General features: G+C 40.8%; 1 protein-coding gene across 8 annotated transcripts in view; it reads right to left on the bottom strand.

The window, feature by feature from the left end:
- Window positions 1–25,348, bottom strand: part of LOC132406362 (dedicator of cytokinesis protein 7-like) — a 216,429-nt gene that overhangs the window by 114,744 nt on the left and 76,337 nt on the right. For all 8 annotated transcript variants that reach the window (XM_059991923.1, XM_059991924.1, XM_059991917.1 and 5 more), the window contains exons 9-16: window positions 24,146–24,295; window positions 23,889–23,969; window positions 22,360–22,516; window positions 20,457–20,581; window positions 20,207–20,300; window positions 18,607–18,769; window positions 6,686–6,803; window positions 1,827–1,897 (exon numbers count right to left, since the gene is read on the bottom strand). In XM_059991923.1, the coding sequence (XP_059847906.1) occupies window positions 1,827–1,897; window positions 6,686–6,803; window positions 18,607–18,769; window positions 20,207–20,300; window positions 20,457–20,581; window positions 22,360–22,516; window positions 23,889–23,969; window positions 24,146–24,295 (959 nt within the window). The remainder of the gene's footprint in view (window positions 1–1,826; window positions 1,898–6,685; window positions 6,804–18,606; window positions 18,770–20,206; window positions 20,301–20,456; window positions 20,582–22,359; window positions 22,517–23,888; window positions 23,970–24,145; window positions 24,296–25,348) is intronic.

The following is a 25,348-nucleotide window of genomic DNA, read 5'->3' as shown; positions in this document are numbered from 1 at the left end:
TTGGAAATACTTAATCCTTTATATTTGAGAAATGTTTTGTGCTTTGAAAATGGTTTATGTTTTACAAATCATTTGAAATTGGGATATTTTAAGATAGAAATTCTTGAGTTTTATACATGTTTTAAGAGTGCTGAGTGGATTTAAAATGTATCACTGTAAATAAATGAACTGTATTTTAAATTGGTTTGTCAGCTGGAAGTATTTTCACCTTAGTAGGGAGAGGGAACCAACACTCAAATAGTGGGTATTGGCAGCTAAACTCGCTGTGGAGAATAAACAGGGAAGTAAACTAGTCTTTGAAGTTTGGGTAGTTACAGTATAAACTCCCTTTAGTGAGAGTACTATTTAGTATGTCCCATAGGGCTTAAAGTCTTTCTTTGAGTTTAGAGCTTCATAGTCAGCAAACTCAATACATCATGGCTAATCCAATATCCAATTTCCATATTCATTTTCCTGGAAATGGCCAGAATCCTTGACTACCCTACTGATTACAAGTCTATCTCAGCTATGAATACATTCAAGGATTCTGTGGCAACAACTTTAAAAGACTCACAATCCTTGGAGATGAAATTCTTTCTCATCTTAGTCTTATCCTGAGATTATGCCCTCTTGTTCTCAATTCTCTAACAACAAGTATTGTCTGAGCATTTAGTCTATCCTCTAAGAAACTTCAATGTTGAAATAAAATTGCCTCTTGTTCTTCTGAATTCCAATAGCTGCCACACTTCTGGTGCCAACATTGCATGCCCACAATTTAACTAATCCTAACTGCATGTCTTTGGGATGTGGCAGCAAACTGTAAACCAGTAGGAAGCCCATGCAGTCAGGGGGAGACCTACAAACCCCTTACAGGTGGCAGGAATCTAACGCCAAACTTACAGCTGGCACTGTAATAGCATTACATGAATGGGGGGGGGGGGGGGAAATTATCCTAATAATCCTTCTCAGAACTATCTTGAAATAATATATCTTTCTTTTAATAAGGGGACCAAATCTTTTCGTAGCTTTTTTGACATGATTGCACTGATGTCTTGTATAGTTCTAGCAACATTTACCTGCTTTTATAGTTCACCATCTTAAAATAAGGGCCAGGATTGCATGAGCATTCCTGTTTACCCGCAGCTAGCTTTCTGTGCTTCATGAACAGGGACACGATACTCACTTGAGCTAGAGCTTTCTGTAGTTTTTCTCTACTGTAGCAATCATCTTCAATTATTTTGCCCTACCACTCACCTTTGTAACATCTGCAAATGCCAACCATGAATACATGTTGTAAATAGCTCTAGACCCACAACTGATCCTTGTGACACTCTGAACTAGTGCCCAACCTGAAAATTATACTCTCATCCCTATTCACTACTTCCTGTGAGCTAGCCAGCCCACTATCCATTACAACGCAGGTCAGGCAGCATCAATGGAGGGAAATGAGCTATCAACATTTCAGTCTGAGACCTCTCATCAGATCCTGATGAAGGATCTCAATCAAAAACATTGACTGTACATTTCCCTCCAAAGATAAGTCAGACATGTTGAGTTCATCCAGTACTCAACATGTGTGTCCTTTTCAAGATTTCCAGCATCTGTGGAATCTCATGTTTATCAATTATAATCTATTACCTCCAAGTATCGTGAACTAATCTTGCAAACTAACCACATCGATTGGGGCGACACAGTAATGCTATTATCGTGTTAGTGACCCGGGTTCAATTACACTACTCTATGTAAGGAATTTGTGTATTCTCCCCAGGACTCATAATAACAAGCGGATGCAAAAAACATCTGCACAGCCCCTAAAAGCCTGGTAAGACTTAAGTTTTGGCACTTACTTGTTGTGATACACCACAGCAGAATATGCTTCTCTTGAAAATTCAGCACAGCTGGACTTCCCAAAAATAACCTGCATTTGTACAAAAGACAGAAACAAATTATTAGGTAGCAGCGGGCAGCAGAAGCACACCAGCTGACTGAAAAATAACATTTAAAATTCAAGTAATCAATTATGGCCTTGCAACTGAAAGAAACATAAGATTAAGTGGACATAAAACTGGAAAGCTGCACAAATGGATTCAGGTAAATGCATGAAATCTTTTAAAAATAAAGGTGCCTTAAATGGAATGAAGAAGTTAGGACAGGTAATAGGATGGATACTCAAAGCCAACATTAAACAATGAAGAAAAGGAAGGATGAGAAACAAGACCTTGAACTTGAAGCTCATACATTTCCCAACACTGGATTCCATCTGTCAATTCTTTGTCTGGTGTCCTAATCTGTCCAAGTTCCTCTATAGCCTCTCTACTTCCTCAAATTACCTGCTCCTCCATCTCTCTTCATATCTCCTGCAGACTTGGCCACAATGCCATCAATTCTTTAACAAGTCATGGTCATGTAACATAAAAGAGATGGTTTGCAACGCAGACCCCTGTGGAACACCACTAGTCATCGGCAACCAATTAGAAAAGGCTCCCTTTATTCCCACTCTTTGCCTCTTGCCAATCAGCCAATACTTTATCCATGCTGGTAAATTTCCTGCAATACCATGGGTTCTTAACTTGTGAAGCAGTCTCGTGTGTAGTGCCACGTAAAAGGCCGTCTGAAAATCCAAGTACATTAACTACCACCAATTCTCCTTTGTGTATCTTGCTTGTTATTCCTTCAAAGAATTCCAACATACTTGTCAGGCAAGATTTTCCCATAAGTATGCTGACTGCAGCCTGTTTTATCAGGTGCCTCCAAGTACCCCAAAACCAAATCCTAAACAATCAACTCCAACATCTTCCAAACCACTGAGGTCAGACTAACTGGCCTATAATTTCCTTTCTTCTGCCTCTCTCCTTTCTTGAAGAGTGGCATTTTCCATTCTTTTGCAATTTTCTATTCCTCTGGACCCATGACAGAATAAATTGATACTTGAAATATTAATTCAAGATGATGTATAAGATGATGAGTCATTGATCATGTGGAGTCAGAGGCTTTTTCCCAGGGCCGAAATGGCTAGCACAAGAAGGCTTTTAAGGTGCTTAGAAGTAGGTACGGAGGAGATATCGGGGTAAGTCGGTTTTTTTAATGCAGAGAGTAGTGAGTGCGTGGAAAAGGTTGCTGGCAACGGTGGTGAAGTCTTTTAAGAGACTCCTGGACAGGTACATGGAGCTCAGAAAAGTAGAGGGCTATGGGTAACCCTAGGTAATTTCTAAGGTAAGGACATGTTCGGCACAGCGTTATGGGCCAAAGGGCATGTATTGTGCTGTAGGTTTTCTATGTTTCTATCATTATTAATGCCTTCACAAACACTTCAACCACCTCTTTCAGAACCCTAGGGTGTGTATGATCTGGTCCAGGTAAGTTATCTACCTTTAGACCTTTTAGTTGCCCAAGAACTTTCTCCCTAGTAATGGCAGCTTCACTCTGCCCGTGGACATTCTCAAGCCTTTGGCATACTGCTAGTGTCTTCCACAGGCTTCTGCAAAATACTTATTCAGTTCATCCACCATTTCCTTGTCTCCCGTTAATACCTCTCCAGCTTCATTTTCCAGCTGTGCAATACCTACTCCCACCTTTCTTTTACACTTTATGTATCTAAAGAAGCTTTTGATAGTCTCTTTAATATTGTTGGCTAGCTTACCTTCGTATTCCATCTTTTCCTTTTTTATGATTTTTAGTTGTCTTCAGTTGAGTTTTTAAAGCTTCACTAACTTCTCATTTATTTTTGCTCTATTATATGCCCTCTCTTTGGCTTTTATGTTGGCTTTTCTTCAAGAGCTGGCATCCAAAACTGAAGACCCTTGCCATTTTTGAACATGTCCTCTTCTCATTATTCCCATCAGAAGGTACAAGAGCCTGAAGACCCACACTCAACTATTCAGAAGCAGCTTCTTCCCTCCATGATCAGATTTCTCCATAGTCCATGAAACTACTATGTTGTTCCTTCTTATTTTTGTAATTTATCGTTATTTATCTTTGTACTATACTGATTCCGCAAAACAACAAATTTCACATCATTTAAATCAGTAATAACAAATCTGATTCTGACTCTTGACTACAGATGTTGGGAACTGGAACAATAGGATAACAATCTGCTGGAGGGATTCAGAGCATGAAGCAACAGTTGTGGAGGTCAAGAAATAGTCAATGTTTGACTATCAAGTCTCCTTCCCATTCTGATGAAAGTTTTCAACCTGAAAGATTAACTGTTTCTCTTTCCACACATGCTGCCTGCCCTGCTGAGTTTCTGTGCACATTTTATGTTAATAGAAGAAATGATCTTGAAGGAGATAGAAACTGAAAAAAGATGTAGTTACGCTGTGAGGAAGACTGAGTTTGGGGTCCGAGTTACAATATAGCCACCTTCTCATTAGAAAACTTGAGTGTGAACCTTGACCATAGTCTGGTTTAGACTTGGGTCTAAGGCTTGGTCGAGACTTGCTGCTCGAGCACAAGACAGTAAATGGGAAGAATAAACCTTTAGCTGTACAAAGATTCTTAGTTTCATTACGGACATCAATTGGAGACAAATACCAAAGAAAACATCTTGCAACATCTGAGCTAGTTTACTATTTCAACAGTGAAATGGAGAATATTAAGTGTAAGGTGTTAATTAATATACATGATGTTCCAAAACAGATGCATCTACAGTTCAATATCCTGTGGGAGTAAAAGTTCTTGCAATCTTCTCAAGTATCAATGATTACACTAAATAATTTGGTTCTACAGCAAGTACAGTACGTACTGCTCTGTTAAGTACTTACTCTGCAAAAATATACAAAATAATTGAAAATTAGTTATATAACTCTTAGTATCAAAAATGCAAAGGGCTGAAATCTGTGTGAAAGAAGTGTGTTAACTCTCACTAACAGTGCAAAATTCACAGACTTTGTCAGTAAATAAATCTCTTCCCAAAGCTCAACTTTGATAAGGTCTAACCCATTTCTGGCTACCACAGAAACCGTCATCTGGAAGAACTTCTTAACTAATTAGCATCTCAGAAAATATGAAGTTTCTCAAACATCTGGCTTCCAGCATCTCTCCCCCGAGCAACATTTCTAGCCTTTACTTTGACCATAGACCATAAGATATAAGAGCAGAATTAGGCCACTTAGTCCATTGAGTCTCCTGCACCATTTAATTGTGGCTGATTTATTATCCCACTAACCCAATTCTCCTGTCTTCTCTGTTATCCTTGATGCCCTTACTAATCAAGAACGTATCAACATCCACTTTAAATATACCCAAAGACTTGGCCTTCACAGACAACTGTAGCAATGAATTCTACAGATTCACCATCCTCTGGCAAAAGAAATTCCTCCTTATCTCTGTTCTAAAAGGACTTCTTCATATCCTAATGTGACCCTCTGTTCCTAGAGTCTCCCACTTTAGGAAATATCTCTCCACGTCCACTCTATCTAGGCTGTTTGACATTTGATAAGTTTCAATGAGATTCCCCTCCCCCCGCCATTCTTTTGAACTCTAGTGAGTGAAGCCCAGAATCATCAAATACTCCTCATACCCTTTCATTCTGGAGATTATTCTCATGAACCTTTGCTGGACCCTCTCCAACGCCAGCACATTTTTTCTTAGATCAGGCCCAGTCTAGTCGATTTCTGGCAACAACAGAAACCGGAAAGGCTTCTGAACTAAATAGTGTATAGGAAGATAGTTTCTCATATAGTACCTCTGGCTTCCTACACCTCTCCCCACTGCAATGTTTCTGGTCTTAATTTTGATGTTATGTTTATTCCTTTTCAAAATCTGTTTCCTTCTCTTCTATGTGAAGAACCCAATTTCTTTTTCTTCCCTGTTTTCAAATGATAATTTTATTACACTGTCGTATGTATATTCTTCCCTAGCACCTTAAAGCTTTGGCAGTACTAAAGATGCTTTGTTCTGCATTGAGCCCTATCCCCATTACCCTGTTGTGATGGAATGTAAAGGTTCTCTAACAACACACACAAAAAAAACTGAAGGAACTCAGCAGGTCAGGCAGCATAAATGGAAAGGAATAAAAGTCGACACTTTGAGCCGAAACTCTTCATTAGGTCTGGAAAATAAGGGGGAAGAAGCCAGAATAAGAAGGTGGGGGAGGGGAAGGAGTATAATCTGGCAGGTGATAGATGAAGCAAATTGAGAGGGAAGGTAGGTGTGTGGGATAGGGGGATAAAGTGAGAGGCTGGAAGGTGATGGGGTGGGGGGGAAGAGTAAAGGGCTAAAGAAAAAGGAATCTGATGGAGAGAAGAGCGGACCATGGGAGAAAGGTGAGGCATCGATGGAGGCGATAGGTTGCACTTAAGATTCTATAACATTCAGTATTTTATGTGCAATTAATGGCAACAGAAATTGAATCAATAGAACTGGCTCACTTCCTGCCTTGTTAAATATCTCCTGATATTATGATAGTACTACAGAAGTAATGAATCTCACAAGTAATCCTGGATATTTGCAAGGCAAAACGTTAAAGAACCAAGTTTTTTCTTTAAAACCTTCTTTCAATCCGCCCCAAAACTAAAGCTTAACATCAAGCCTGATTTTCTTTTTTTTCCATGGTAATCATCTCATATACTGCCTTCATTTGCCACTTCTCAATAATGAATACGAATCACATTGCTTTTTCTCAATATATGTTTTGACAGTAGGTACGTGCTATCATATGTTTACAGAATAGAGTTGCAAAACGTTGATGCAAGATGCTTTTTACCGCCATTGCACTATTGGCATCCTCTCCTGCCATGAACTGGACTTTCACAGCAATATTTCGCACAGACCCTTGACGGCTGCTGAAATTCAAGCTCTGTGGGTAGACGTATACCAGGTTCCTAAAGACAATAATGAAAGTGGGTTAGGACAGACAACGCACAAAGTAATGCCACATACCAGACTTTGTGAATGGTTATTTCAGTTAGAGATACAGCACACTAACAAATACTGCTGAAGAGGATGGTGAATCGGGAGCACTGGTTACAACAGACAACCCCAACAGATTCACAGGTGAAGAGATGCCTCACCTGGACATACTGTTTGGGATCCGAAATGGAAGTAAAGGAGGAGGTGAATTAGAAGGTGTTGCATTTCTGTTGTTTGTCAGGATGGAGATTAGTGGGGAGGGCCAAACATAGAAAATAGGTGTAGGAGTAGGCCATTCGGCCCTTCGAGCCTGCACCACGATTCAGTATGATCATGTCTGATCATCCAACTCATATCCCAGTATATGCTTTCTCGCCATACCCCCGATCCCTTTAGCCACAAGGGGACTAGGGAATCGCGGAGGGGCCAATCTCTGATGAAGGCGGAGATTGGGGGGGGGGGGGTAAAAATGTGCTCTGAAGATGGCAGAAGCTATGAAGAATGATGTGTTGAATATGGAAACTCATGTGGTTAGTGAGGACAGGAGAAACGGTCTCTGTTAAGACAGTACGAAGATGGGGTGAGTGCAGATGTCTGGGAAATGGAGGAGATGTGGGTGAGGGCAGCATCAATGGTGGAGAAAGGGAAACCCCGTTCTTTGAAGGAGGACATCTCTGTTGTCCTGCAAAGGAAAGCCTCATCCTGGGAACAGATATGGTGGAGGCAAAGGAACTGAGAAAAGGAAATAGCTTTTCTACAGGAGACAGGGTTTTTATAAAAGACATCAGTAGACAGTTTGTCTTCCAGAGATGAAGACAGAGAAACTGATAAAGGGGATAGAGGAGTCAGAAACGGATCAAGTGAATTTAAGGGCATGGTGGAAGCAGAAGACAAAGTTGATGAAATTGACGACCTCAGCAGGGTGCATGAAGCAGCATCAATGCAATCGTCAATGAAGTGCAGGAAGAGTTGGGGAGCATTATCAGGGAAGGCTTGGAACATGGACTGTTCCAGGTAGCTATCAAAAAGACAGGCATAGCTGGGGCTTATGCAAGTGCCCACTGTTACCCCTTGGGTTTAAGAGAAAGTGGGAGGAGCTGAAGGAGAAATTGTTGACGGTGAAAACCAGCTCTGCCAGATAGAAGAGGGTGGTGGTGGGGGGGAACGGATTGGGTATTTTGCTGGGAAAGAGGTGGAATCTTTAATGCCTCCTTGATGGGGTTAGAGGGTATCTGGACTGGACATCCAATGAGAAAATGAGACATTCAGGGCCAGGGAACTGAAAGTTATTGAGGGGACCAAGAACACGCGAAGTGTCGCAGATGTAGGTGAGAAGGGACTGAACCAAGGGGAATAGAATGGAAATGTGACAAGCAAACAAAAGTTCATTGGGGCAGGAACAGGCAGACACAGAGACAGAGATCTAGACAGTCTGGTTTGTAGATATTGGGTAGGAGGTAGAATTGAGCATTGCAGGGTATAGAATCTATGAGCATGGGGGCAGTGGATGGGAGTACCAGAGCTGATGAGGTTAGTGATGGTATCAAAGACAATTTTCTGATGGTCCAGAGTGAGGTCCTTTCAAAGGATAAGTAAGAGGAGGTATCTGACAGTAGAGCAAATCAGACTACCACACTACAACAGTACCCCCCTTTGTCTGAGGATTTAATGGTAAGGTTGGGAATGGTGCGGTGAGAGTGGAGGCAGTGTGTCAGAGAGGGTAATGTTCAAAGAGTAGAGAGGAGTGCCGAAATCAAGCTGGTTGATGTCTCATTGGCAATTAGAGATGAAAAGACCCAGAAGAAGAAGGGCACCAGAGCTGGGTGTCCAAGAGAAGAAGGTTAGAAACAGGACAAGGGGTCATCGGAAATCTTTGCCAAAGAAGTAGGCTCAGAGACGGAAGCAACAGAAGAGGAACTCAGCGTCAGTGCGGGCATGGAACTCACTGAGGTGCAGGTGAGAGGAGACAATGGTAAGGCCCTTGCTGAGAACAGTGTTCTGCCTGAGAGAGAAGGTCAGAGGGAATGGTGAACACCCAGGAGGGAACAGAGTTGGGATCAGAGGGAGAGGAGGGTTGGTGGTGTCAGAGGAGTAGGATCGGTTTGGGTGCGCAGGGAACGAAAGGTGAGAAGAAGATGAAGGCACTGATGATCCAAGAGGTGATAAAAGAGCCTAAAAGACCTGGAGTGGTGATGGGGGAAAGGGGACACTGGGGGGCCCCCAGCAACAGCGAGGAAGGTCTCGGCCTGGAGATGGATTGGCCATAAAATGTGGTCTGATCTTCATCTAAATCACAATAATAGACAAACACAATCTGCCCAAACTAATAAAACACAAACAATTGCATTTTTCATGTCTTTATTTAACACGTTGTTGAACCAGTCACAGTGCAGGCTGGAAAAAGTATGTGAACCCTTGTACTTAACACACACAAAATGCTAGAGGAACTCAGCAGGCCAGGCAGCATCTATGGAAAAAAGTACAGTCGATGTTTCAGGCCCAACCCTTCAGCTGGACTTGTATTTAATAACTGGTAGAATTAACTTTACAGCAATAACCTCCACCAAACGTTTCCTGTAGCTGTTGATCAGATTTACACAATGGCAAGGAGGGATTTTAGACCATTCCTCTATACAAAACTCTTTCAGTTCATCAATATTTTGGGATCCCTTGAATGAACAGCCTTTTTTAGGTCAAGCCACAGCATCGCAATTGGGTTGAGGTCTGGACTCTGACTTGTCCATTCCAAACACAAATTTTCTTCTTTTTAAACCACTCTGTGGTTGATTTTCGATCATTGTCTTGTTGCATCATCCAACTTCTATTAAGCTTCAGGTGATGGAATGCTACCGATACTCTCTTGTAAAATGTCTTGATGCAATTTTGAATTCTTTGTTCCCTCAATGATTGCAAGTTGTGGCAGCAAAGCAACCCCACACCATGATGCTCCTTCCACCATGCTTCACAGTTGGGATGAGGTTTTGGTGTTGGTGTGCAGTGCACTTTTTGATCCAAACATTTCAATGTGATTTCTGCAAAAAAGTTCAACTTTTGTCTCCTCTGTCCACAGAACATTGTCCCAGAAGCGTTGTGGAACATCCAGGTAGTCTTTTGCAAACTTGAGATGTTCAGCAATTTCTCTTTTCGGAAAGCAGTGGTTTCTTCCATGGTGTCCTTCAATGAACATCATTCTCTTTTAGTGTTTTTCTTATAGTGGACACATGAACAGTGACTTTAGTAAGTTCTAGAGATTTCTGCAGGCTTTTTGCTTTTACCCTTGGGTTCTTTTTCGCCTCCTTCAGCATTCATTAATTGAATGCTTTTGAAGAAGGCATTACCCCAGAGGTTCACCTAATTTTTTGAACCCAGACTGTGATTGTTTAAATAGTGTAATTAGTATTGACAAGAAGCACAATTGTGTGAGTTTGTGTGTTATTAGCTTAGACAGATTGTGTTTGTCTATTATTGTGACTTAGATCAAGATCAGACCACATTTTATGAGTAATTAATGCAGAAAACCAGGTAATTGCAAAAGGTTCACAAACTTTTTCTTGCGTTTGTATGTGAACACCGATTCTAACATGAATGTGTTACACATGGCCCTAGTATACATACAGTGTGATCCTAAATCCTCTGCATTATGAAAAAACTTACAAACATAGCCATTGAACACACCCCTTAAAAGGTAAAATCCCAGGGATTTTCGACAAGTATTGTCATTTATTACCATACCCCCTTTGAAAATGTGATGCATTGTGAGAGGTGGTTAAATGAACAGAAAGGCATTTTTTAATGTAGTTTTTTCAGTACATTAGTGTCTATCACCTGATAAATATTCAATCCCCATTGGGTTAAATGCACTCATTCACTATAATTAATGTTAATAATCCTTAAAGATTATCTTGGCAAATCATGGAAGTTTGTATTGCTCTGCACAGGAACAGAAATACTTGAAAGCAGACGTTTTTTTCTACTGCTGTAAGTGCGGTATATTAGGTTAATGCTCAAAAAGCCTGTACTGCCTTTGTTCTAACAGCTGTCATTGTTCAAAATGCCTGAAGGGCTTCAGACTACATGTACTGAACCCAAAAGAGTCTCTAAATCTGAACCCAGATTTATACATTTCTGCAAAAAAAATAATGAAAAGCACACACAAAACAGATGGAATTCTATAAAGTGGAGCCTCTGCACACCTGGACACATGCACCCAAAAAAACGAAGTTGCTGGAATCAACATAATTGAGATTTTTATCTTGCAACTTATTTTAAGCTTTTGAATTTTTTAAAAAATGTACCATTTATCGACTGTGAAATCTGTCAATTTGTGCAAGGAACCAAGCTTATATTGTATAGTTCCGGAAAGAAGTGAATGTACATCCACTACAGCTCTCTGTGTTGTTCAAGACAAAAAAATTATCAAAGTTTAGCTTAAGCTTAAGGGTTTCTGCAGATGCTGGAAATCCAGAGGAACACACACAATATGCTTGAGGAACTCAGCAGGTCAGCCAGCACCTACTGACCTGCTGAGTTCCTCCTACATTTTGTGTATGTTGCTCAAAGGATAGCTGTATTTCTCACATGTACCGTACATTGAAGCAAAATGTGTCATTTTGCCTTAGTGACCAACAGAGTCAGAAGATGGTGCTGGGGAAAGCTTGCAAGTGTCACCATGCTTCTGGCATCAACACTGCATGTCCATAACTCACTGAACATGCATCTTCAGAATGTGGGAAGAAACTGAAGCACCCAGAGTAAACTCACATGGTACAGGGAGAACACACAAAACAGTGGCAGGAAATGAATTCCAATCGGTGATCTCTGGTGCTGTAAAGTGACTGCGCTAACCGCTATACTACCGTGCCACCCAATTACACAAATTAACATTTGCTGACAATTGTTGTCTTAAATCATGTTTTCAGGGTAATGGCCAAATCTGCATTGAAAATTCAGAACAATGTGTTAATTAAGTATCCCATTATAGATAATTTTACTTGCAAATCAGCAAATAAAGTCAGAAAATTTAGAGTTGTGAATCCCCAAACTGTGATACAACGTGTTATCTCTCAGCTGTTTTGCAAAGTGGCCACCCAGTATTACCTCTACTGTTAGAATCAGGTTTAATATCACCTGCATATGTTGTGAAATTTTTTGTTATGTGGCAGCAGTACATTGTAATACACAATAATAAAAAATCTATAAATTACAATAAAAATATATACTGTATAAAAATTACATTAATTGAGTAACAGAACATAGAAAACCTACAGCACAATACAGGCCCTTCAGCCCACAAAGTTGTGCCGAACATGTCTCTACCTTAGAAATTACTAAGGTTACCCATAGCCCTTTTTTAATGCAAAAAGAGAGCAAAAAAAATGTGATGTAGGGTACATGCGTTCATTATCTACTCAGATATCTGATGGCGGAGGGGAAGAAGCTGTTCCTGAAATGTTGAGTGTGCGTCTTCCAGCTCCTGTACCTCCCCCTTGATGGTAGCAATGAGAAGAGGACATTTCCTGGGTGACTGGATCCCTGAATGACAGATGCCGTCTTTTTGAGGCATTACCTTTTGAAGGTGTCCCTGATGCTGGAGAGGCTATTGCCCATAACAGAACTGGAAAATTTACAACTTCTTGCAGCTTTTTCCAATCCTGTACAGTGGCCCCTCCGTACTAGACTCTGATGCAACCAGTTGGAACACTCTCCACGGTGCATCTGTAAAAAGTTGTGACATGTCAGTTGGTGACATTGAGTTGTTGTTGTGACACCACTCAACCAGCTGATCCATCTTACACATGTATGCCTCATCACTACCATCTGAAATTTTATCAACAATAGTTGTGTCATTGGCAAATTTATTGTTGGTGTTTGAGCTATGCCTAGTCACAGAGTCCTGGGTGTCAAAACAATAGATCCATGGGCGAAGTACACATCCTTAAGATCTTCCAGTGTTGATGGAGGAGATATTACTCCTTATCTGCATTGACTGTGATCTCCCAGTGAGGAAATCAAGGATCTAGTTGCTGAGGGAGGTACAGCTGTCCAGGCTTTGGAGCTTGTTCATTAGAACTAATGGTACAATTATGTTGTACACTGAGCTGTACTCAATAAACAACAGCCTGATTGCTATTGACATTGCTATTGTCCAGGTGATCCAAAACCAAGTGGAGAGCCAGTGACATTGCTATAGATCTATTGTGAAACAGGCAAATTGCAACTTAGGCAGGAGTTGTTTCTAGTCATAATCAATCTCTCAAAGCACTTCATCACAGTAGATTTGAGTGCAACTGGGTGGTAGTTATTAGGACAACTCATCGTGCTCTTCTTAAGCACTGGTACGATTGTTACCCTTTAGAAGCAGGTGGGAACCTTTAAATGCAGCAGTGAGAGACTGAAAATATCCTTGAACACTCCCACTAGCTGGTTGGCACATGTTTTCAGAGCCCTACCAGGTATATCATCAAGGATGTCAGAAAGACGTCCTGACGTTGGCCTCCAAGAAAGAGATCATAGGATCACCAGGTGCAGCAGGGATTCACACAGGTGTACATTCATTTTGCTTTTCAAAGCGTGCATAAAAGGCATAGAGCTCATCTGGGAAAGAAGCAATGCAGCCATTCATAACATTATGTTTCACAAGCCCTGCCAGAGCTGTTCTGCTTCTGATTCAGTCTCTAACTTCAAGCAAAATTAATTTTTTGCTCTTAGAACAGCCTTCTATAGGTCATACCTGGACTACATATACAGGTTTCCCCCGCTATTCGAAGGTATAGCGTTTCCATGAAATGGTTCGTAAGCCAGAATGTCGTAAAGTGAAGAAGCAATTACCATTTATTTTTATGGGAAAAATTTGTGAGCGTTCGCAGACCCAAAAAATAACCTACCAAATCATGCCAAATAACACATAAAACCTAAAATAACAGTAACATATAATAACAGCAGGAATGATCTGATAAATACACATCCTATATAATGTAGGAATACTTTTCTACAATTATTGCAGCACTGTCCACAGCAGCAAAAATTTCACGCAAGCGCTCTCAGCAGCACTCACAGCAAAAAACACACGGTGCAAGTGCTCCTGGCAGAAACACACGGCGCAAAGCACTCCCGGCAGAAACACTTTTTCCAATAACTTTTAAGCTATGAAGCTACCGAATAACACATAAAAATACACAGCCTATATTAAGTAGAAATAATGTACACCTTGTGTAGTTTCACTTACCGGAATTGGGAGAACAGTGCGGACACTGATAATGGTGTGTTAGGCTGAGTCGTCGGAGGTTGGGGTGGTGGGAGGTAGAGGAGACTGGGGTGTCATCTCATCGTTGTCTGTTTCCATCAGGGCAGGAAGGTCACCTTCTTCTATGTCTGCCTGCCTCAATGTCAAAGGTCGAGTTTCGTCGTCTGCTGTGGCTGATGTGGAAGGCTTGAAAAATGACAGTATGCTTGACTGCTTAGCCTCGCGCATTTTTCTATCATACAGTTCTTTGTAAGCACTCAAACCATCCTGCAAACCTGCCCTAAACCTACATACCCTTTCAAAATTAAAGTCATACTTTTCTGCAATCATTGCAGCGTTGTCAATCGCAGCAAAAATCTCACGCAATTGCTCCACGTTCCGTTCTGGACATCTTCATTTTTGGACCGTTCACTACTGCGTTCAGCTTCAATTGTTATCCTTTCCTCTTCATCAGCTCTTCATCTGTCAGTTCTTGGTCATGGGATGCCAAAACCTCTTCAACATCATCTTCGTCAACTTCCATAAACCCTTAGCCAAACTCACTATATCCTTACTTCGTTCACCACGATCGAAACGATTTATTATGTCTAGTTTTACGCTCAGTGTAACACCTTTATGCGCTCTTTTAGGCTTTTCTGATACCTCAGAACTCACCTTGCTAGCGGATGCACAAAATAAATCGACATAAAGCACAGATGCTCACAGACATGTGTTTAAGCAATGCCGGCTAGAATGCAGTTCCCGGGGAGGAGCTAGTCTGCTCGGCATGCGCTGCCTTTTGTCGTAACAGTGAAAACACCTTCTGTTAGTGAAAACAAGTAACTAATGTAGGTCTTTTGTAACAGCGAGTTGACGTAAAGCGAATGTTCGAAAAACGGGGAACACCTGTACCTCTGGATTGCTGGTCTTGAAAGCTTCAGATCTATCCCTCAGCAGATTATGAGTCTCCTGGTTAACCACGGCTTTTGGTTTGGGTATGCCTGGTATGTTCTCGAAGGCACACTCTCATTCACACAGGTTGTGATAAAGTCAGTGACAACTGTGGCATACTCATTCAGAATCAAAGATGAATCCCAGTAAATAGTCCAGTCCACCAACTCAAAGTAGTTCTTTAGGTGCTCCTTCGCCTCCCTTGATTATACCTTCTTAGTCCTCAGGATTGGTGCTAGGGTCTTTTGTCTCTGCCTACAACCCAAGGGTAGACGTACAGCCAGATGATCGGACTTTACAAAATGTGGGCATCAATGGCACGGCAACACACACAAAATGCTGGTGGAACACAGCAGACCAGGCAGCATCTATAAGGAGAAGCACTGTTGACGTTTCGGGCCGAGACCCCTTCGCCAAGATAGTCCTGACGAAGGGTCTCGGCCCGAAACGTCGACAGTGCTTCTCCTTATAGATGCTGCCTGGCCTGCTGTGTTCCACCAGCAATTTGTGTGTATTGTTTGAATTTCCAGCATCTGCAGATTTCCTCGTATTTGATCAATGGCATGGTAAGCTTTTGATAGTGGCATACCAGTGGTCAAGTGTATCAGCTCCTCTAGTTCCACAGGTGATATGCTGGTGGTAGCTGTTTTGAAACTTCTTCAAGCTGGCCTGTTTGAAATCCTCCACAATGATAGGGAAGGCATCAGGGTGTGCTGTTTTGTGACTGCTGATCACGGTGCCCAGCTCCTGCAAGTGTCTGCTGATGTTCGCCAGAGGTAGAATGTACACCGCTACTAGGATGATGGTGGAAACCTTTCTCAGCAGATAAAATGGAGAACAGTTGATCAGTAGATGTTCTAGGTTGAATGAGCAGGATTGAGACAGAACCACCACATATGCGCACCATGATGAGTTCACCATAAAGCTTACTCTACCTCCTCTGCCTTTAAAATACTCAGTTGTCTTGTCTTTTTGACAGATAGTGAAACCATCGAGTTGCAGGCTGTGTCCAAAATGGCAAGGGTGAACCATGTTTCCATGAACCAAAGTGCACGTCCATCTGGTACTGCAACCTTGCTCCGAGGCCTTCAATTTTATTTTCCAGAGATTGTACATTCGCTAGCAAGATAGTTGGGAATGGGGTCTAAGAGCTCTGCATTTCAAATGTACCTGCAGACTGGCTTGCCTTCTGTGCTTCCTTTTTCTTAAAGGGGAATTGCACTCACAACCTGAGTCTGCAGTCTTTGAGTATCAATAGATCAAATTTTTTAAATTTCCTAAAACAATGTTGCTTACTGAAGTACCCATGGCTGTGACTGTGAATTCCAGCTGTAGTAGTCCTAAACAGGAATATTTAATGATTCCCAGCAGAGCTGCATGCTAAGAGTTGCCACTTGTCAGCACCATTTTGTTACTTGTGAATTGTCCGGGTTTACATACTAATGGGCCACTAAACTTGTCACAGCTAGTTACACTCAATAATTTACAACACTACTGCAATTTTAACCCTTGCATCATGTACACAAGTTAACTCTAAATGACCAAATATCCATCATTATCATTCCATTTCTTCTTTCTGAATTGTCTGTCACTAGTGCTAACCAATGTCAGTGTGACCTGTGAGCAAAATACAGCTGAAAGATTTTAGGAGGTAGGTTAGTGAGTGAGGCATAATCCAGCAAGACCTGGCATATGAGCTCAATGGACATGTTAAAAATTCAGCAAGAACACAGAATTGTTTGAAATGAAGTTGCATATCAATGTGATGCCACTAGAGGGTCCTCAATCCAGACCTCCAAGGACACCTAGCGGCCAAACTCCAGTAGTACCATATTAGAACACAGACTCTCAAACATAGGAGCAGAATTAGGCAATTCTGCCCATCGATTCTACTGCACCATATAATCATGGCCGATGTTTTTTTCAAAGCCATTTTTCTGCCATCTCCCTATAATCCTCAGTCCTTTTAACAACCAAGAACCTATCAAACTCTAGCTTAACAGAGACAAGAAATTCTGCAGAAGCTGTAAGTCTTGAGGAACCCACAAAAAAAAGCTGGAGGAAGTCAGCAGATTAATGGAAGGAAAGGCCAACAGATGACACTTCGGCCCAAGACAATTTATCAGGCTGAAAGTTGATGTTGTTCAAACTCTGTCTTACAGACACCTAATGACTTGGCCTCCACTGTCCTCTGTGGCACTGAATTCCAAAGTTTCACTGCCCCTTGGCTGAAGAAATTCCTCTTCATCTCAGTTTTAATGGAACATCCTTTGATTCTGAGGCTGTGCCCTCAGATCCTAGACTCTCCAGCTGATGGAAACATCCTCTCCACATTCACTCTACACAGGCCTTTCTTACATTTCAATGTGATTTCACCCCACCCACCCCCTGAACTCCATCAAGTACAAACCCAGAACCATCAACCACTCTTGCACTCTGTCTACACACAGCATCAGACAATTGTTCTTACATGTAGCTGGCTGCACGTCCATTTTGCTCAGTTAAGTATTGGGTTAGATGGTCATGGGTTCAAGAGCTACTTTAGAATTTGCGGTACAAAACTCAGATAGATTTCAGCAATAAGTAATCAATGAGTTGAGCAGCAGCTGAGGAAGGGGGAGGACCTGTTGATATTTCAGGTCAAAATCTTGCATCAGGACCAAGACAGGAGAGAGAAATAGCCAGTATAAAGAGAAGGACAATGGTGGGAAAGGAGCCAGAGTTGATAGGAGATTTCACAACAGAAAAAAAGACTTGTATTTAATAAAGGATCTTTCAAAACTTCAGAATGTCCATATAATTTATTTCCTTTAAGTGTGGATCCAATTTGTGCATGGTAAATTCCTAGAGTGATTAGATAAGATTTATTTTTCCAAAAAATGGCACTGAAGGATAAATACTGGCCTCTGAAAATCTTCCACCAATATGTTAACTCTATCTTGCTCCACATGTATACTGCCCTGCTGAGCATTTGCAGCATTTATTATTTCTATTATAAACACTGGACGTCAAGAGGGGATAGTCTCCAACCCTTCAAAATAACGCTAGAGGATTTTCATGTCCCAAACAGCAACAGGCATCAACTGAAAGGCAGAGGGAGTGCTACAAAACAGACACAATATTAAATCAAGCTCTCAGCTCTCCTCTCAAATGGAGCAAAAGGAAGGGATCCTCCACCTATCACTGAGTGTATATGTAACACCACTAATAACAATACCCGTTCAAGTTGCTTTTGGGACTTGAACAGACACAAATATCCAGGTAGTATTTTTAAAAATGGTTAGAATTCAAAAATAATATTTCATTGGCAGTTAAATATTTTATAAATAAAGCTGAAGAAGAAAAAATGCTTTAAGCATTTATATTACAGAGGGGGGAGCTTTGTTTAATAGATTGTCTTACAGATCTTTAGGATATTCTTAAATACTTTATGACCACTGAATTACCTGTGATCTGTTCTACAGAAGAGAAACACAATTGGTTAGTTGCATTCAGTAAGGTCCACTGCACAAGATCATCAAGATTCTTCTCCTACATGCTCCATTAAAATAGGAATGACACAAACCAACTCTCAAGTTAATATGAATAAGACTTATTATCACCTGTATGTAGTGTACGGGACATAAACCTCTCTTGCTGGAAACTCCAGGATCTCTTTAGTTGGGCGAACTCGTGGATCTGGGTATGGTTTGACGTGTAGCAGCTCGGGAGAGAGACAGTAGTGTGGACTTTCAGGAGCAGGGGATATATCAATCTTTAGCTGAGCTACAAACAGAGTAGAATTATTTCATATGAATGTTGGGGGGGGGGGAAATCACAATTTTTTTCACATGCAAGTTCTAAAAACAATGATTATACACTCAATGGCCATTTTATTCATCCGTATACCAGCTCAATAAATATCTAATCAGCTCATCATGTGACAGCAACTCAATACATAAAAGCATGCAGACATGGTCAAGAGGTTCAGCTGTTTTTCAGACCAAACATCAGAATGGAAAATAAATATGCTCCAAGTGACTTTGACTGTGGAATGATTGTTGGTGCCAGACGGACTGGTTTGAGTATCTCAGAAGATGATCCTGACATTCCAACAAAAATTTCCAATCCAAGCCAAACATTTTAGAGGTTGAAGGAAAATGTCAAATATGTTATACTCTAGTTTCCTATGAGGTATGGGGTGCCCAGGAAGGGGCAGCACCACTGGTGAAAGGGCTTATGTCCATTCTGGAGCAGCTCACTCACCTTTGGTTCCCTCTGGACACTTAACTCTGACCTGTGGCTCCAAGTAGCTTTTTGCATGAGACAGTGGCCACACCCTGGTACACTGCTTCAACAGGCAGGCTAATTCTGGTGAGAGTAGACGGCAGGCCTTGTACCCTGGTGAAAGGGACATGCCTGTCCTAGCATGCAAAGTCAGTTCTGGCAGGCTGGGCAAATGAGATTAATAGTAAAATCCAGCAGCCAAGAAGGCGGTTCTGCAACAGTTCACGGAGAACGAAGGGTATGAAAAGGCATATGGTCATGGTCATCCACTGCAACCAAGTTAGACCCCAGTTGTGATGACTCAAACCACTAAAGCCGGCTTCCAAGGTCGAGAGTGTGGAACTGCCCCAGTGCTATAGCTTTCTCACTTTAAAAACTCTCCTGCATAGGTTTCTACGTGTAGTTCACATCATCTGTACCAACTGCATATTTCCAGAAACAACAGACTATTTAACTATCAATCAATCTCCTATTGATTTCAAAAGGATTTGATGGACGGGACAAATAACTACTCACAGCCAATATGCTGGTAGACCATTTATTTACTCTCAGAATGCAATCTAATCAACCTTATGTTGCCACACTTCCAAAAACTGCAAGATTCATTCAGTAAGCGATGATATGTAAATTGCCCAGGAAAGGTTACATCTTGGAAATTTACCAGTGTGGTTTGTACATATAAGTATCTAAACACTATTTTAGCTTATTTCACAAGGATGATATTTAGTGTTAGATATTTGTACCCACAGAGTTTGGATAGGTTGTACAACAAATTCATTACTTCAAATGTAAACACAGTCAAACCGGTACTGGGCACAGCTATATAATAATAGTAGGATCAGCAAAAGAGGAAAACAGCAAATGTGCATTTCTTCATTATAGAAAGCCAGAATAGTCACTTATTACACCTTCTGGTGCTTCAGAGTTGTAAGTTACCTGTCACTGGGCGCAGTCTCCTCAGAACAGAAGAGGGTCTCCTCATGTCTGCTAGAAACTTGTACAAGTCTTCGTCACTTAAACGGTCCCCTTCCTGAAGAAACAAGGAGAGTGGTACATCAAACCCTGGGCTTGAGAATGCTTCATTGTTAGACAACGTTTGAAATGCATAATTATCTTGGAATCTAGCCACCGAACACAATAAGGAATATTTCTTTTGTGCGTTGCTTACTTTAACTTGATTAGTTACCTGTTTGAAGAAGTTTGTGACAGTCAGAGTAGCTGGCCGAAAGTTGGTATAATTGCAGGCATCATCTCCAAGGCTCATCCTTTCAAATGTCCTCTTCTTCCGGTCTGTCCATGTACCCTTTCTCTCTAGAAACAATACAAGAGTAAAATGACCATTTCTTCTATGGCTCTCAACCAATTTGCTCCAATTATCAAATGTAAAATTATAACAATCATAATAAAATGATAACAAGCCTGTGTCAGTGCTTTAGTTAGAGCTCTCAAATGTCTTTACAAGTAGAGTTTATTTTTAGATACAACATTTTAGTGTCCGCTCTAATTCCCATTTTAATGAAGCAGTTCCTGCTTTTTTGAACTACCTTGCAGGAAGGAATGAGGAGGAATTTCTGTATCCGGAGGCTGGTGAATCAGTGGAAATCATTGCCACATGCAACTGTGGAGGCCAAGTCATTGGGTATATTTAAAGTGGAGATCGATAGGCTCTTGATTATCAAAGGTGTCAAAAGTTATGGGAAAAAAGCAGAATAGGGTTGAGAGTGAAAATCAAATAATCAACCATGATTAAATGGCTTTGCAAACTTGACAGGCTGAATTCTTCTCTTATGTCTTATGATGGTCCCATATCACAACAACTTTGCTGCTTTGGATTTATGGATGGAAGAAGCTGTCACATCAATTCACAGAACCTACTGTAGAATGTGAATACAAAACTGGTGTAAGTCCATCTATCTTATTGGTCTGTACTGGAGAAGCAATAGTCACAATTCAACAAAATCATTCAGCCTCTGCTGACCAGAGAACATAACTCAAGCAAGTTTTTGGGAAACTAAGAGAAAATGGTAATCCCAGAAATAATTATTGTGTTCAAATTATTCCAGTGCCCTCGCCATCCCTCTCACTTTAATCTCCTTGAAATATTTTGAGATCTTTAGATTATTCCATTTCCAACCTCTTGCAATCTAATTTTATTTTTCTCTCTAGTAACAACCCTTCCTTAAGCAGTCCATTCTTGAAGGGTCTTGGCCCGAAACATCCACTGTACTTTTTTCCATAGATGCTGCCTGGCCTGTTGAGTTCCTCCAGCATTTTGTGTGTGTTGCTTGAAGCAATGAGATTCTTTTCTTGAACTATCCTGCTGGATTCATTTCTGTCTCCTTCTGACATTCCTTAATATTATTTCCTTACATTGCAAATCAGAATTCATTAAGTTCTGGACTGTTTATGAATTAAACCAGCACTATCTGAGTTAGATTTAACCTAGATAGAATGAATGACATAATGATCCAACAGTAATCCTCCCCAAGAGGAGTTGCAAACTTAGATTCGGACAAGACCCTAACACATTTTTCTGCTGCTTTGTGTCAAATCTTATCATTAAATCATTGAACCATCTTAGTTCATTTAAAAAAGTTGAAGGTACAATATAAAATGCAAAATATAGCTAAAAAGTCTGTTTCTTCTGTAAGACATTGCTGATCTGATCATAAGACATAGGAACAGAACTAGACCATTCAGCTCATCGACTCAGCACTGCCAATCCATCATGCCCGACTATTCCACTCAACCTCATTCTCCTGTCTTCTTACCATAACCTTTGACACCCTTACTAATCAAGAACCCATCAACATCTGCTTTAAATAGGTCCAATGACTTGGCTTCCACAGCTGTCTTTGGCAATGAATTCCATAGATTCAGTACCCTCTAGCTAAAGAACCTCCTCCCTATCTCTATTCTGAAGGGATGTCCTTCTATTCTGAGGCTGTGCCCTCTGGCCCTCACATCCACTCTATCTAGGTGTTTTAATATTTGATAGGTTCCAACAACATTCCCCCCCAACATTTTCTAAAATCCAGGGATGTAATGAGCATCAAGGTACACTTATTTGAGAGCAAGCATTCTCTCACCACTCTCTGAGTCAGAGGAGTCACGTTCCAGGCTCCCGGCACTGTTCACTATGTTCATGAGGTGGATAGCAGTCCATGCAAAAGGCATCCGAAACTTGCCCAATCTGTTGCAGAAGAGCTCTGCTTGATTCTTCAGTTTTTCTACCTTCTCCTTGTGCTGGGGACAGTAACGTAAACAAGGAAAACAACGTTCATAAATCTTTTTCCCAATTTGCACAGTGACAGTGAGAGAAGGAAGATCAAGGGGAAAAGAAAGCCAGGGATGAAGAAATGAACTTGCATAAGTGACAGAGTGAGATAAGTGATTATTTCACATAGCAGCATATTCTTGGAAGTATATCACTTACACATCTGTTACATGCACAACAATTTTCACAAAAAGGATTCAGATAAATGTCAGCAAATAAATAAAATGGCAGCAGTGTAGCAGTTAGCATAATAACTTTACATCGCCAGCAATCACTGACCGGGCTTTAATTCCAGAAGCTGTCTGTATGGAATTTGTACATTCTCCCTGTGAATGCATGGGTTTCCCCTGAGTGCTCCCACTTCCTCCCACATTTCAAGGACATATAATTAGAGCTTGGGTTTCTGAGTTCTGGGCACGTATGGAAATGTGGTGATACTTGTGGACTGCCTCCAGCACAATCCTTGGTCATTTGAATTGACACAAATGATAAATTTCACTGTATTTGAACAACAAATAAAGTACGTGCAACAAATAAAGCTTATCTTTATAATCTCTTTGACTGCTTATTCTGCTTCTAGGTAATAGCTATAGAAGAATATTGACCAGGACACTGAAAGAACTTCCTGCTCCCTGTGGATAGTATCATAGAATCTTTAATATTCAGCTAAACTGTTGGACCAGATTGGTGAGAAGTCAATGTCTAACAATGCACTCCCTTTCACTCTCTGCTTTCCACAGGAATTATTCCCTTCATGATTCCTTTGTCCATTCGTCCCTCCTGGCACATATCCCTGCAAGTGACAGAATTCCTACTCCCTCACCTCCATTCAAGGCCCCAAATAGTCCTACCCAGTGAGGCAACACTTCACCTGTGAATCTATTGTATCCAGTGCTCCCTAAGTGGCCTCCTTTACATGCTGAAACTGGGGTCTCTGTATTGTCTAAAGGGACTCTGTTCTAAATGGATTTCTTTGTGTTCTGAAGCTGTGTCCTCTGGTCCTAGACTAATAGAAACATCTTCTCCATGTCCACTCTGTCTAATAAAAGAGAGAGTAGACCCTCTCCAAAGCCACCACATCCTTTCTTAGGTAAGGGGCCCCAAAACTATTCATTATACCCCAACTGTGGTTTGACCAGTGCCTTATAAAGCCTCTGCATTACATCCTTGCTTTTATATTCTAGTCTCTTTAAAATTAAAGCTTACATTGCATTTGCCTTCCTTACTACCAACTCAACCTGCAAGTTAATCTTTAGGGAATTCCCCACTAGGACTTCTAAGTCCCTTTGCACCTCTGATTTCTGAATTTACTGGCCGTTTAGAAAATAATTCCCTCCTCACCTTAGTAGAATCAGATTCCTTCATAACCATGTAGGGTTCAGCGCATTCCCCAATGTCACCCTGCTGCAGAACTTTTTCAAGCTGTATTGGAAAGAAAGATTGTGCACTAAATGAAGATTGTTCTATGCTAAATACACTAAATTTAGCAATGACAATGAGCATGAATATTTGTTAATGATCAGTAATAACAAGTTCAAATCCAAATCCAAAAAGGGGTTAATAAATGAAGATACTTCACAGGGAAATTCAGTTCTTACCTTAATCACCAGGAATACATCAGTGGAAGGATAAGTGATAGAGAAGATGCTAGACCTGGCCAATGTTGAGATGGCAGCGTGGGGATTATGAGGGCGGAGAAGGGCTTTCATTTGATCAGAATTCAAATCAAAGTAGAAGTTTTCTGAGATCTACAGTAAATGGCAGGAATACTAACATTAGTTTAATCAAAACAATTTGACAGCTGCATATCTAAACCTAGAGCATACTTAGAACTGGAATTGGAGTTGGTTTATTATTGTCACATGTACCAAGCTACAGTGAAGTGCTCATCTTCTACAAGTAGTACAAAGTGAAAAAATATCAATGCATAATCAAGTGCAACAGTTACAGAGAAAATGTAGTACATGTAGATAATAAGGAAGAGGATCACAATGAGGTCAATTGCTAGGTTAAGAGTCCATCTTATTGTGCTACGGAACCATTCAAAAGATTTATAAGAGTGGGACAGAAGCAATCCTTGAGCCTGGTGGTATCTAATTTTTATTTGGAGATTTTAAATTGTGTTTCCTTATAACAATAGGAACAATTTTTGTTACTATTACAATTGGGATATGGGATGCAATGGTGTAAAATTCCTGATCTAAACTCAGATCTATGATGACAACTGCATCACATAATTCCTCTGGGAATCTGATGTTATGAATGTTACATATACAGTTTCCACATTTGGCTGGACATTGACATCTGCCAGGCTTGTTTATAGTAAGCTTTTGCAGCAGCATGATGCACAACTGGTTAGTCTCCAGTGTGACCAAGATTTTAAGTCAGAACTTCATGGGTTCAAGTCCCATCCCAGAAAATAGAGCTCAAAAATTGAAACTGACAATCAAAACTGAGAGAGACTGCTTTGCTGAAGGCACTGATAATAAGCCAAGGGAGAGGCTATCTGCATTCACAGGTGAAGTAAGCAATCCCACAATATTTTGAAAAGTGACTGATACAGCAATATTTATCCTTCAACCAACATCTAAAAATAGATTAATTGGTGATCATCCTATTGCTAGAGATGACAACTTGCTATGGCTGCTCAATCTCCTAACATAGCAATGGCAATGGGCTTCATTGACTGGAAAGCATAAGGCACATCCTTTGAATGTGAAGATCTCAAGTCTCTTTTTCTTTATACCCTGTTAAGCAGCACTCTGCACTGAAGGAGTAGAATAAATAAATCCAGTGTAAAG

Source organism: Hypanus sabinus, chromosome 16 (genome assembly GCF_030144855.1).
Source record: "Hypanus sabinus isolate sHypSab1 chromosome 16, sHypSab1.hap1, whole genome shotgun sequence".
In the NCBI taxonomy this organism is placed as follows: Eukaryota; Metazoa; Chordata; class Chondrichthyes; order Myliobatiformes; family Dasyatidae; genus Hypanus; species Hypanus sabinus.
Note: the sequence above shows the minus strand (reverse complement) of the source record. Positions and strands in the feature narration are given on the sequence as shown.